Here is a 15,146-nt window from a genome sequence, read left to right on the forward strand (position 1 = left end):
AACCCTTCTTCGTATGTTTTAGTCTCCAAGCCCTTAATCATTTTGGTTGCTGGGCTCTGCACTCTTTCCAAACCCTCAACGTCTTTTTTATAATGTGGCGACCAAAACTGGATGCTGTATTCCAGGTCTGGCCTTACTTTGTAAAGCAGCACTAATACTTCATGCGATCTTGATTCTATCCCTCTGTTGCATTGTATTAGTGTTTTTTGGCTGCCGACCCACACGGCTGGCTCATATTTAAGGATGATCCACTAGGACTCCAGGATCCCTCTCACAGTTACTGCTTTTGAGCCAGATTTCACCTAATTGGTCCCTTTGCATTTGGTTTTTCTTGCTTAAGTGTAAAGCCTTACTTTTCTCTACACTGAAGTTCATTTTGTTGGATAGGGCCCAGTGTCAAGTCTGTCGAGATCCATCTGGATCAGGAGTCTTCAAACTCGGCCCTTTTATGACTTGTGGACTTCAACTCCCAGAATTCCTCAGCCAGGCACGCTGGCTGAGGAATTCTGGGAGTTGAAGTCCACAAGTCATAAAAGGGCCGAGTTTGAAAACCCCTGATCTGGATCTTGAGCCTATCACCTGGGGTGTTAGATGATGAAAGCAGATGGAAGGTGGTCAGTTTGGGTATCCCAAATGCAATGCAAATGTAGCCTTTCCCCTTTTCAACTTCCTTATCTAAATTGTATTTCTGCCCCATCGGTCTGTTACAAAAGAAATTTGTTCTGATGATTGGTGTTTTTGTCCTGGGGAAACAAACTGTGCTGCTTTGAATCAGGGCATTACTCCTTTAAATCAATCGTTCTTATCTAAGTCTCGCAACTCTGTATGCTGAGATCAGAAACTTGAAATCAGGGTATGCCACGCTCTGTTTTTCTGTGGATTTACACTAAAACATAAGGGAGTCAACATCATCTGATGCCTATATTGGACTACTAGGCAAAGAAGCTTTACTTATTTTGAGTAGTTGTGTACTGCAGTATTTTAAGCCTGAGTAAATTACAAAGCAGTTGTTTTGTTGATTGGGAATTATAGTGACTGGAAACAAGACCAAAACTGGCCTTGTGCAAATTTTCTTGGGTAATTAAGCCTTGATTTATTAACTCTGCAAAGAATAATACTTGCTGTTTTTGAGCCATTTTTAAAATGCACTATTTAATTTAATTTAATAACATTTATATACCGCCCTTCTCCCTGAGGACTCAGGGCGGTTATTTACAAAAAAGTTGTCGAAGTTTAAACTTTGGTAACTGGAAATTTGGGTAAAAGATTGGAAGAAAGATTACTATGCTAATGTTGAAATATCCAATGAAATTTCCTTATTTTCTTTTAGAATCTGAATATGAAGATCTTATGGAAGAATTACTCTGCTGCCTCATTCGGCTGATCGTTGAGGTTCCTCTTCTGTAAGTAGATTTTGAACGTTCTGTTTCCCTCTGGGTTCCCTCCAGGTGCATTTCGATTCCAGTACCCACAATCCCCAGGCCTCAGGGCCCCCTTCGAAAGGGAGGTCCCCACGTACTTCAGAAATCGTGGGCGCTCCGTCAGTGGAGGTTTTAAAGAAGAGGCTGGACAGTCACCTGTCTGAGATGGTAGAGGTTCTCCTGCTTGAGTGGGGGGCTGGACTAGAAGACCTCCAAGGTCCCTTCCAGATTCTGTTCTATTCTATATCCTGTCCTGTCCTTCCTGTCCTGTCCTGTCCTGTCCTTCCTGTCCTATCCTATCCTATCCTATCCTATCCTATCCTATCCTATCCTATCCTACCTTGACCTCCTGAAGAAAAAGCAGGAAATAAGTCTAACCAAATAAAAACTGGCCTGCTAATTGGAAATTCAGATATCTATTTTACATAATGATTATAGGCTGTGTATTTTAACTCCTTTTTTAATGAGGAAGACTCCTCCTAGAATTCCATAGTTACACTTCAGTCCACATTACAGTAACCAGATTTGTAATAGTCGGGCAAAAAACGGATTTTTTTTTTACTTCTGCTGGATCCCCTAAATGTAACGTCAGGAGCTGTTTCTGAATGTTCAGGCTCCGTTCAAAAGATAACAAGAAAGAGCAGGTTAGGGAATGAGATTTAAAAAATGGTGTTAACATGCCCCACCTGATAACAATCAGGTGACGTGAAGTGTACTTTTGTGCAAAATCATGGGAAATGTTCAGTATTGTTTGCATGTGTCTCAGGATTAGCACAATCATTATTTTTACTACGTGGCCCTGGAGAAGAGCTAAGCGCTCTTCTTTTTGCCCTTGGCAGCCTTAAAACTTTCGTTCTCTTCTTTCTTATAGATCCAGAGACTTTTCCTTAACCTTCAGCAAACCAGCCTGATAGCTACTTTTGATTTTTCTTGCCTCCTCTTTATATAGCTGCCTAATTTTCTACCCAAGTGGACTCAAAGGTGCTTTTTTCAAAAGGCAACTGGGCTTTCCTTTGAGGGAGAAGAAATTTCACTTGCCATCCGAGAAGGCAACGGTCCAGTTGCCTTTTGGAAAAAAAAACACCGTTGAGACAACGACCGCCTGGATGACCGGGAATCTCCATGGACATTTACCCGAGTGGACAGAACTTGTGTTGGGGTTTTATTTTTCTGAGCCAGCCTTGGGGTTTCAGATTCCTCTCTTGCAGCTTTTTAATATTTTGTACTGCTGATTGACCATCCCCTCGGTGGCTTTGCAAGCCTTTGGCGTTCTGATAAAGGCAGGGCTGTTTCTCTCCGGGAGTGCCGTGCTCTTCAAGCCCAATCCTGTCGCCGGTTCATTAACTCTGAGGGCAGTTGCTGCTGAAAGAATTTGCGATGCGGCTTTAGATAATGCCAGGAGCCCTTGTCTGTACTTCCTGCAACAGTGGTAACCTCTGTCCGTGGCAGATTGCAAGAAAAGATAGAATAACATAAAAATATTAATAAATGATGGTCGCCTGGGACAATATGGAGTTGAGTATTAAGCAGATACCTAAGTAGTCTGCATCCAGAGTTCCCTCCTCTAAAATCAGTAGCCAGGATTGAGAATTCTGTAAAATCGGCTTCAGAAGCCTGTGCTTTAATGTTTCTTGACCAGGAGGGTCTTACCCTGTCAAAAAAAGAGGCCCCATTGCAGAAGAATATATTCTAGAAGTAGATATGAGGCGGTTGTTTTTTTGCACTAAACGTCAAGTCTTGTGTGTCTTCTTTAAATACACAAATCACATTAAGCCATTGGCTTGTTCGTTAATCAACCCTCTACCAATAAAGGAGAATATTTGTATCTTAGGGATGAAATGAGGGATCCTTGGTGCTCTCTGAGCTGGGTTGTTTTCTTGCAGATGTTTCATCACCCAAACTAGGTAACATCATTGGTGCTAGACTGACTAGTGCTGACGATGTTCTCGTTTGGGTGATGAAAACATCTGCATGAAAACAACCCAGCTGGGGAAAGCACCAAGGACCACTCAAGCAACGCTCTGTCTTGCACGTAGGCAAAGTAATCATGGCTTGCTTGGCCAATTCCTGAGGCTTTCCCCCCCCCTTCTACGGTAGCTACTCGTACCACATATCCTGATGGGTTCACGAAGAGCTTGGAGCAGCATGCAAAACCCCCACTAGACCCACGTCCCCACTCAATGTTCACGTCAAGCTAAGCTACAGTCACTAGCTAGGATTTTTTGCACTGAAGCAAACTATTGTTTAAGCTAAGTGAAAAAGCAGACAAAACAGGATGATTACCTGCTACGGTTGATGTGGCAAATGAAACCAATGGGAAATTATCCTTTCTGCTTCTCCTGTCGGGATAGGCCCTGCCTCAAAGCTGAAAGTGAATTTTGATCCCTAATTAAATTCATGCCAACCCTGAATTAGTGGGATTGCTGCTTGCTGGTCCGAATGAGCACTTTTCTCTAATTAAAATTCCCAAAGAGGTATCCTTTCCCCCCCCCCTTCGGTCTGAGACTAAAACTGGACAGGAATCCATCTAAGAGATAGAATAATTAAATGAAAAAATTTGGGAAATATGTTCTAGATTGTGCCAAATAATTTAATATATTACATTTGAATTGGAGGAAAAAGCTGTGAAGATTTGTTATTTCACATATTTAGTTTAATACCTGAAGTCTATTATAGTATACATCTTTGACTCTAGTTGATAATTCGTAACGTGCATAAGCGCTCAAAAAAGGTAAAATCAGCTTTTATTTCCCTTCTTTCTCTCTTCCTGATATCTGAACAGGTACCTAGGCAAATTTGTTAACTTTCACTTCAGCAAGAATGGGGAGGGTTAGATTAAATGGCAAGGGGAAAGGAGACAGTAAGCCTTTAAAGGTTGAGGCCAGGCTTGGAATATCGCCTATAATTCTGGTTACCAGGATAGAGGGAAGATGCTGAGACCCTCAAAAGTGTGCGGAGAAGAGCAACAAAGATGATAAGGGGTCTGGAGGCTAAATCGTATGATGAAGAGTTCGGAGAATTAGGTACGTCTGGCCCGGGGGCCTTGCAACCTTGACAACTTTAAGACTTGTGGACTTCAGCTCCCAGAATTCCACAAATCTTAAAGTTGCCATGGTTGCAGACCCCCTGGGCTAGCCATGATAACGGCTTTCCAGGCCTTAAGAAGAACGGATTGACTTATTTTCCAGAGCCCCAGAGGGCTGGATAAGAAATAATGGGTGGAAGCTTGTTAAAGAGAACCAGCCTAGGAGTAAAAAAAAAGAAATTTTCCGATAGTGAGAAAAATTAACGGAATAGCTTGCTTCCTGAAACTGTGGGCGCTCCATCAATGGAGGTTTTCAAAAATAGACTGTGCAGCCGTTTGACTGGGATGGTATAAGGTCTCTTGCCTTGAAAATGGGGTTGGACTAGAAGACCTCCGAGGTCCCTTCCAGCCCTGATTCTGGGTTCTATTTACAGTCCCTTATTTGTTGAAACCACTGGAGAACAGATGCTCGCCCGCCCTTGGAAGGAGAGGGGATTAGAAGCTTCCTGTCGGAATGAGTAGCAAGCCATAGTTTGTTGTTGTATCTGAATTCAGCAGGCGGTGTTTTCCACATGGCGCTATGCTCCCCCATGAAGATATAGCTAGAAGGGGTGTTTTTTCATTCACCCAAGCAAGAAAGTTTCCAATTTCCTCCCTTGTTTAAAAACAAAGAAGAAGATAGAAACGTGCAAATTAAATTTGTTTTCGCTCCTAAGAGCAAGCCGTACTTTGATATTCCATCTGAAAGCGCCCGGTCTGTATAAGCCAGGGGTCTTCAAACTGGACCACTTTAAGACCTGTGGACTTCAACTCCCAGAATTCCTCAGCCAGCAGGGCTGGCTGAGGAATTCTGGGATTTGAAGTCCACAGGTCTTAAAGTGGCCCAGTTTGAAGACCCCTGGTATAAGAGAGATTTCTGAAAGAGATATTTCTATTTATTTTATCGAATGGCTGACTTGGTATAAGGGTAGGAAAGGTAGCGATTGAATGTAATCTTGGGCGAGTCCATAGATATTTCTTGTTTCAATTTTTATGGATGAATATAAACATAGGTAGGAGGAGAAATGGAAGCGCTGAGTGTCTGAGGTTTGTCTGCCTTCCAGGGCATGACTCACGAGCAAAGACATCTTAATTCCCTTTTGTAGCTGCTGAATCCCCTCCCTTCCTTTCCATGGAGGTGGAAGAATTAACGGAGTGTTTCCTGTCCTGTCTTTTTTAAATAGAGGATGGCAGAAGAGGTCACTGTTGGGTTTTGGCTTCCAATTATTTTTTAGAAGTAAGCCGAGAAGCTTCCTAAACGTTTCTCAAACAACTATCGCCGGTGTATTCTTTGCATGCATGTTTGCTATTAGTGGATGAGAATCGGGAGAACGTTGCCAAGAGGAAGGATCATGTTCCCCGGAGATCACCAAACGTGGGCCTTTGCCTTTCGGTATCCTGAACTGGCTTCAGCATCTTTGGCAAGTTGTCTTTCACCTTTCCGCTCAGCCCTCAGGAAGTGTGGCAATCAAGCCCTCTTCCTTTATTATTTGAATGTTGGTGCTTGAATCCGTCTCTTCTGGCAACTTTCCTAAATTGGCGAACTTTTAACCTTGGATGCTTCCGGTGAAATTTTACTCGCCAGGAGCTGAAGAGTAAGAAGTGGCTTTTGTTCAGAAAAGCTGACGTGGGACAAGTCTGTAGGTCAGTGATTCCCAGCAAGGGCACCCAAATATTGTTATCCTGCCGCTCTTATCGGCGCAAAACATCTGGGCATCCAAAGTTGCGAACCGCTGGTATAAACACTGCAAGGCCTTGATGCCGTTTTGGTATCGCAGATCAGCGAGGCTGAAAAGTCTGAGATAAAAAGTACTTTGCCGCACACAAATCGCTGAAATTAAGGACCCGTTCAGTGTGAGGTACAAAAAAGGGCAGCCGAACTGATTAAAAGGAATTGCTTCTGAGACAAAGGCTCTATGATGCTTGCAAAGTTTTAAGTAAGAGACGGCATGGAGGAGACAGATAAAATGCAAACTTGGACTTCAACCCTCTTGAAACTTCACACACAGAGATTTGCGACTCCTCACCAGGTGGAGAGCTCAGCTTTCAAGGAATATGGGAAAGGAGAGCCATGTGTAGTAGATGTTTTTAAAGGGAAACCCGGACAAATTCGGAAACGTGAACAGGATAACAGAGTTGGAAGGGACCTTGGAGGTCTTCTAGTCCAGGGGTCCCCAACGCCCCCCCCAATCCGTGCACCGGTACCGGGCCATGGCATGCCGGCAACCGGTCCGCACAAACAAGCAAAGCCCCATCCGCGGGATGCAGGCAGCACACAAAACCACGCCCCCTCCGGTCCGTGGAAAAACCTCTCTTCACGGAACCGGTGGTCCCTGGGGCCCCAGAGGTTGGGGGCTTCCGTTCTAGTCCACTGGTCTCCCTAACCCAGGGGTAGGCAACCTTGGCTCTTTTATGACTGGTGGACTTCAACTCCCAGAATTCCTGAGCCAGCATGGCTCAGTTTGGAAACCTCTCTCTTCCCCTCAGCGTGGCTGGCTCGGGAATTCTGGGGGTTGAAGTCCACAAAGTCATAAAAGAGCCAAGGTTGCCTACCCCTGGCCTAAAATTAGCAGCGTGACAGACTGGCAGCGGTGGAGGGGGAGAAGGATGATGGTGCATGCATGCGCCGCTTTCACAAATGCAGTTTTGTGCTCGTGCACTTGCACACCACTTCCGTGGCCCGGTTCTGAATGGATTGGGGCCTGGCACGGGGCCACAGAATGGGGGTGGGGGACCCTAGTCCAGCCCCCTGCTCAAGCAGGAGAACCCATACCATCTCAGACAAGTGGCTGTCCAGCCTCTTCTTAAAAACCTCCAGGGATGGAGCACCCACGATTTCTGGAGGCAACTTCTGTGCCACTGGTTAATTGTCCTCACTGTCCGGAAGTTTCTCCTTAATTCCAGGTTGCTCCTCTCCTTGATCAGTTTCCATCCATCTTTTCTCGTCCTGCCCTCTGGTGCTTTGGAGAAGAGGTTTCCCCCCTCCTTTCTCTGACAGCTCCTTAAACATTGGAATATTGCTATCATGGCACCCCTAGTCCTTCCTTTCACTAGGCTAGTTCCCTTCTGCATAGGTGTAAATTTATCTAATTTTGGGGGGGGGGACGGAAAGAGCCAATTTAGTGGTTAAGGCATCAAGCAGACGGCAATCTGACCGGGATGGTACTGTAAGGTCTCTTGCCTTTATTTATTTATTTTATTTATTTTATCACATTTGTATACCGCCCTTTCCCTGAGGACTCAGGGCGGTTTACAGGGAATTAAAAATCAAAAATCAACCAACCTTGAGTTGGTTATCTCCTTGGTTGTTTTTTTCCCCTTTCAGGGTTTTCTTATTTGTAAATACATAAGGAAGAGAATCTGTGGATTAGCGCCCGTGAGAATTGGGGAAGCTTCTTTGCCAATGACTTTTCTGAGCCAGGTTCATTGCAAACCTGATAGCCGATATTTGCGTATAACGTGCAGAAAGACTGCTATTAAACGTGTGTTCATTGGTGTAGATTAATACTTTATGTCTTCATGTGTTGCAGAGACATTACATACGGCATTTCATTGGAGGCTGTGACAACCCTGGTCGTCTTTCTGTCCTGCCAGCTTTTCCACAAGGAAATTCTGCGGAAGAGCCTCCTTCACAAGTACCTCATGCATGGCCGATGGTAGGTCAGACCGCAGGCCTACTTTGTAAGCAGGTAGCTTTTATTGAGGTGGCCCTGGCCTCACCCTGTCAAAGCCAATACTTTTATTCTGCTGCAGGCCAATTTGTGCTCCTGAAAGATCTCCCAGGCTGATAACAGATTGACTCTCTGGGCGATAAGAATTATTTTTACCTCACCTAAACCAACAGATTGTTAAATAAATACGCTGAGATGAAACTGTCGTGTGCATTTCCACTTCGTAGGTTTTAGGAGAGGGAGTAAGTTAGAAGGGTGCTGCGTTTTTTACAGCCAGCTTCCATAAACCACAGCTGGCATGGCCAACGGCAAGAGAATGCGGGAACTATATTTCAAATATTTAGAGTGCACCAAGCATCTAAATTTTGCTTCGCAGAGAATCGTTTACCATTTTTCTTTCTGTGCATCTCTAGAGAGTGGGCATTTCAGTATTTTGAGTAGACTAGGACCAGGATCTAAGCAGGCTGTGCAAATGTCTCCTGCCTTCATTGCTCTGTACCTGTGAATCTTTTGTATCACTTTCCCAGTAACAGAATAAATAGGGGCAAATTATTTTTATTTTCTGTAAATGATTTCTGAATGCATAAAAAGCTCGTGAGAAACTTGTGTTATATTCACAGTGTGCAGACTAGCACCTTATTTTTAGCGCCTATGTTCACACATTTAACATATATTAGCTTTTTTTAAAATCCAGAAGAGTTAAGAGTATCTAGCAGACATCCCGTTAGAACAGTGTTTCTCAAGCTTAATGACTTTAAAATGCGTGGACTTCGATTTTCAGAATTGGCTGGGGAATTTGAATTTCTGGAATTGAGGTCACCAAGCTTAAGAAACATTGAATTTTAACTTGAGATGTATCTCTTAAGTCAGGGGTCAGGGGTTGTGGACTTCAACTCCCAGAATTCCAAAGCTGGCTGAGGAATTCTAGGAATTGAAGTCCACAAGTCTTAAAGTGGCTACGGTTGAGCACCCCTGTCTTAAGTGATCCATTTTCACTTTTAAAAGAGCACTTTTAAACTTGGGCATTTGGGGGCAGTTTTGCAAAATAGAGTGAAACGCAAGGAGTGACTTGACTTGGTTCCAGCCCCCCCCCCCCCGCTAAAACCTTGGCCCTTTTGTGTCTCCAGCCTGGCGTACACTAGCCGCCTGGTGAAAACCTTGCTGTATAACTTCATCCGTCAAGAGCGGAGCCCTCCTCCCAGCTCCGATGTCTTCCAGCCTGAGTCCGAAGGAGGGGGACTGCTGTACGGAATTGCGTCTGGAGTAGCAAGTGAGTTGCAGGGGTGCTACTGCGGCCTGCGTCTTTGTCCCTCGGACATTTCGTGCTTTTGTTGGTCTGTGTGCGAGTGTGTTTTGGGCACCTCAGAAATCTCAACCAGATAATAACCCTTTTCTCCTGCTTATAACAAACAGGAGTAGCCTCTTTTGTTGTTAGCTGGAATCCACGTGGGTTCGCTCCATTCCGCCTTGCTTTCGAACAGCTGTAGTGTGTTTTTACATTTATCCACATCCCGCCTTCATTTTTTTCGCCAACAGCCCAAGCCAGTGAACATAACTAATACAGATGGTCCTCGACTTGTAATAGTTCATTTAGTGACCATTCAAAGTTACAACATCACGGACTCGTGACCATCTTTCCCACGACCGTGGTCACGTCACAATTCGGGCGCTTGGCAAATGATTCATATTTATGAGCGTGGCAGTGTCCCGGGGTCACTCGAACTTCTGACCGGCAAAGTCAGTGGGGAAGCCAGAGTCAGTTAACGACGGTCTCACTAACTTAAGAACTGCGGTGATTCACTTAACAGCTGTAGCAAGAAAGGTGGTAAAATAGGGCAGATTTCACTTAGCAACTATCTCGCTTAGCAATGGAAATTTTGTGCTCTGTAGTAGTTGTAAGTCAAGGACTATCTGTACTCCTTCCTCCTCCTGTTTTTCCTACAACAAGCACCCTTTGAGATGAGTTGGACTCAGTGAGAGAGACTAGCCTAAGGTGACCTAGCCGGCTAAGGCTGGACTAGAACTCCCAGTCTCCTAGTGATTGGCCCAAGCCAAGATGACCCAGCCGGCTTTCATGCCTAAGGCGGGACTAGAACTCACTGTCTCCTAGTGATTGGCCCAAGGTGACCCAGCTGGCTATCAAAGGCGGGACTAGAACTCCCCGTCTCCTGGCGATTGGCCCAAGGTGACCCAGCTGGCTTTCAGGCCTAAGGCGGGACTAGAACTCACCGTCTCTTGGTTTCTAGCCTGGTGCTTTAACCGCTAGACCAGATTCCCTCTAGGTTTAGCCCTGTAGATCAGTCCTTTTCGTCTCCTTGGCAAATCCCATAAATAAGTATGGTAATTCTTCTTTTTGTGAACACTGGCCATCCGTTTGTGTTTCATTTCAGTAGCAGCTGCACGTCTAGCTGTGCTTCGCTTCCCGTGCCAGGTCAGCCAGCCGCTGCCTGGGCCGATACCGTGGTCCCCGTTGCAGGGACCGGCCTTCCCTTCTCTTGCCATAGAAATCGCACTTGGTTTACCCAGCTTGTTTGCATATCTATTTTCAGTCTGAATCAATTCCATGTCTGTAGGGAATGCTAACAAGCCCTAACCACAGCGCTCTGTGTGTGGTGCGAAGACCTTCATATGTGTTTTATTTCCTCTTTCTCTCCTCCCTCTGTGTAACTCTCCTGCAACAAAAAAACAATTAAACCAAATTGTCTGCACTTCCTCCCGGTTAAAGACCCCACAATGAACTAAATGCTAATCCTAAACATATTTATATCCTTAATGTTTTTCTTAAGGCAATAGAAAGCAGTGAAGAAGAGTCTTGGATGACTGGAGATGCAAGTATTATACATCTGTAGGCCTACATTTAGCCATTATTGGTTTTAAGTCAGGTTAACAAAGAAATAAAATCCCCTGTAGCTTTGGTAATAGAGCGGCAGTTTTGATTCTCACAGTCATCCAGATGTTTAGACTGGATATGGCATTTTTATCCGCCTATTGAGTCCTTCCCAAAGATCTGGGATGGGCAGATGTTGTTCTGATGGTGTTAAAGGCGTCATCACAGGATGGAAGCTCTTCTGAGTCCAGCTGCCCTTTGCAATTGACTGGTGGGGATTTGGTCCCTGCTGATGGTGCTCCAGTTGTTTTGGGATTGCTCCCGAGGCACCTGTCACGATTGGCACCACCTTTGCTTTTTGCTTTTTTGCCACAGCCGTTCTGCTTCTGCTTGCTTTGTACTTGCTTATTTTCCCCCAGTTCTTCCTCTTCTATATTTATTTTATACAACAATATGATCTGTTCTTAATAATTAATTAATTATCATTAATAGCCCACACATATATTATACCAGTATATTATGACATCCTAGGAAGAACGTGACGCATATGAAGGCCGGCACAGTTACAGAACTGGCAATTGTGATTTCACATTTTTGTGAATATAATAACAATTGGATAAAAACGTCAAATCCAGTCTAAATATTTGGCTGACTGTGTGACCAACCATCACCATCATAATAATAGTTTCCTATGCTATCCAACTCTGGGTTATTTTAATATCAAGTAGAAAGTTAAAGAACACATGACGTTTTAGTGCTATTATTGAGTTAACTCTTTTTAGAGTGCAGAGAAGAGCAACAAAGAGGATCAGGGGACCAGAGGCTAAAACATATGAGGAACGGCTGCTGGAATTGGGGATGTCTAGTTTAATGAAGAGAAGGACGAGGGATGACAGGATAGCAGTGATCCAGTATCTCAGGGGCTGCCCCAAAGAAGAGGCGGTCAAGCTATTCTCCAAAGCACCCGAAGGCCGGACAAGAAACAACAGATAGAAACTGATCAAGGAGAGAAGCAACCTGGAATACTAATGAGAAACTTCCTGACAGTGAGGACAATTAACCAGTGGAACTACCTGCCACCAGAAATTGTGGGTGTGCCAACGCTGGAACTTTTTAAGAAGAGACTGGACAGCCATTTGTCTGAAATGGTATAGGGTTTCCTGCCTGAGCAGGGGGTTGGACTAGATGACCTCCAAGGTCCCTTCCAACTCTTGTTATTCTGAATCTCACCACTAGCAACTGCATGAACAAAACTTTTCCTTCTCCACCCATCTTCAGTACTGGCCTAGAGGTCTTTCAGACAATCTTTCTCTTTAACCTATCTCTTTGATCCTCTTCCATCCTTTAATAATAATAATAATAACAATAATAATAACAACAACAACAACAAAGTTGGAAGGGACCTTGGAGGTCATCTAGTCCAACCCCCTGCTCAGGCAGGAAACACTATACCATTTCAGACAAACGGCTGTCCGGTCTCTTCTTTAAAACTTCCAGTGTTGGAGCATTCACAGCTTCTGGAGGCAGGTAGTTCCACTGGTTAATTGTTCCAACTGTCAGGAAGTTTCTCCTTAGTTCTAGGTTGCTTCTCTCCTTGACTAGTTTCCATCCGTTGCTTCTTCTCCTGCCTTTGGGTGCTTTGGAGAATAGCTTGACTCCCTCTTCTTTGGGGCAGCCCCTGAGATATTTTATCTATTTGTCTCCCTATTCTTTTATTGCCTTCCAGCCTGTTGGCCATAATCATCTTATTTGCTTGCATCATATGCCCCAAAATGTGTAAATTTTTATTTGCAGACTATCATCTCATTTATTATACTCTCCTAGAGTCAATGGGTGGCCATGTAGATAGTTTGTCCTTGCTTCAAGGAAAAATGAACATCACCGCCTAATCAACTGTGTTTTGAGCACTATCCAGGCGCCTAAGAGTTAGCGAGTTTCACCATGAAAATGTATGTTGTTCCAAGTAGGTTCATCGTTTGCAAACCTAGCCATATTAAGGCCAGTAAATTTATAATTTCCAAATGTTTGGTGAATCCTTTTGGTATTGCACCAAGATCTCAGTACAACCGGTGCTCATTCCATTTTTCCTGTATGATCTTTCAATCTTGATGTGCAAACCACAATATAATGTTATTTTCTCCAGTTGTTTTTCATCAGTTTGTCTATCTCCACATCAGTGAATCACATCTTCTTTTCTAGAATAGTGTGAGGTCTTTATTATTATTGTTGTTGTTATTGCCTCCTCAAACTTCAGACTCCTCTTAATGTAGGCCATGCCCCCCATATGAAAGTGTGGCAGATAACATCTTTATGATGCTAGCAAAATTTCTTTAAATCACTTGCTCACTATATAATTTGAATACTGCGCTTGAGTTTTTCACGGTCTTCCTGGTTGTTTCCTGAAAGCTTCCCAGAAATTTTTTTTGTGAGATCTGTGCCTACAGTTTAAAAAATGGTATTATTTCTTGCAAGAGTTGTTAAAAGATTTAAGAGATGGTTCTGCAAGCTTTTCAGTTATCAGTGGAAAAACCTGCCTTCTCAACCTCTGCTTGCAAACTTTAATGTGCCCTGGAATATTTTGATTCTAAATGGGAAATAGTTCAACTGCTGGGATTTTTATAACCTTATGCATTCTTTTCAGTAACTCTTATTAAAGAGAATCTGTGAATATCCTGCTTGGAAAGAGTCACTTGAGGAGCTCCCAAATAATTTGGCATTTACTGTTACGGATATTCCTTGACTGATAACGGAGCCCAAGATTCCTGTTGCTAAGAGAGACATTTGTTAAGGGAGTTTGCCCCATCTTATGACCTTTTTTGCCACGGTTGTTAAGTGAATCACTGTGGTTGTTAAGTTACTAACACGGTTGTTAAGTGAATCTGGCTTCCCCATTGACTTGGCCTGTCAGAAAGTCACAAACGGGGTTCGCGTGACCCCGGGACACTGCGACCGTCATAAATATGAGTCAGTTCCTAAGCAATCAAAATTTGATCATGTGATCATGGGGAGGCTGCACCGGTCCTGTGAGAAATGGGGGTGAGTGCCATTGTGACTTTGAACGGTCAGGACTACCTGTGTTCACGTCCAATTTTTCCTTCAAAAATCTCTTTCCAGTTGCTGCCTGAAGGATCTGGTCTAGGAAGATATTATTCTTTCTCTCACTAATTATGCAAAATATTCTAGACATTGTAGCATAATAGCTCAACATTCTCCTCTCTTCATTCTCAGCTAGATTTTAACAGTATAAACCTTGTGAACTCTCAAGCTTCCTCCTTCCGCTATGTATTCATGATAGACAATGATTAATATTTACATGTTACTTATATGTAAGGGTGTAGGTCTATACCAGGGGTAGGCAACCTTGGCTCTTTTATGATTCGTGGACTTCAACTCCCAGAATTCCTGAGCCAGCATGGGGGAACTATGGCTCCCTTCATGACTGGTGGACTTCAACTCCCAGAATTCCTGAGCTAGTATGGCTCAGCTTGGAAACCTCTCCCTTTCCCCTCAGCATGGCTGGCTCAGGAATTCTGGGAGTTGAAGTCCGCAAATCATAAAAGAGCCAAGGTTGCCTACCCCTGGTCTATACATATGTATGTATAGTGTGACTATATGTGTGATATGTATGCGTACACCTTTGAGAGCAAAGAACAGAACTTCGTTTTTAATGTGTGCCAGTGTGCAGTAAAAAAATGACAATAAAGGTTATCTTATCTTATTTTCTTTTCCACCAAGGTGCTTATTGTGAATTTGTGATGGTATTTAGGATGAGTTTACCTGTATTAGAGATGTAGGATTTGGGGGCTGCAAGAATCTGAATCAGACACTGGTAGCTTTTTTCAGGTAACAAGTGTCATCGCACAGTCTTCTTGTGCAGTTCTGCTGGTGCTAAATAGATTGAATTGTTAAAATGGCTGAACTTCAACAGAATTTCCATGAATTTCCGTGTTCCCTCGTAAATAACGATGGAATGGAATGGAATGGAATGGAATGGAATGGAATGGAATGGAATGGAATGGAATGGAATGGAATGGAATGGAATAGAATAGAATAGAATAGAATAGAATAGAATAGAATAGAATAGAATAGAATAGAATAGGAAATAGAAATAGGAATAGGAATAGGAATAGGAATAGGAATAGGAATAGGAATAGGAATAGGAA

General features: G+C 43.6%; 1 protein-coding gene across 5 annotated transcripts in view; it reads left to right on the plus strand.

The window, feature by feature from the left end:
* Positions 1 to 15,146, plus strand: part of DYM (dymeclin) — a 237,098-nt gene that overhangs the window by 50,539 nt on the left and 171,413 nt on the right. For all 5 annotated transcript variants that reach the window (XM_081319258.1, XM_081319257.1, XM_081319260.1 and 2 more), the window contains 3 exons: positions 1,331 to 1,403; positions 8,016 to 8,141; positions 9,284 to 9,426. In XM_081319258.1, the coding sequence (XP_081175384.1) occupies positions 1,331 to 1,403; positions 8,016 to 8,141; positions 9,284 to 9,426 (342 nt within the window). The remainder of the gene's footprint in view (positions 1 to 1,330; positions 1,404 to 8,015; positions 8,142 to 9,283; positions 9,427 to 15,146) is intronic.

The sequence above is a fragment of the Vipera berus genome, assembly GCF_964194415.1.
Source record: "Vipera berus genome assembly, chromosome: 2".
Classification (NCBI taxonomy): domain Eukaryota; kingdom Metazoa; phylum Chordata; class Lepidosauria; order Squamata; family Viperidae; genus Vipera; species Vipera berus.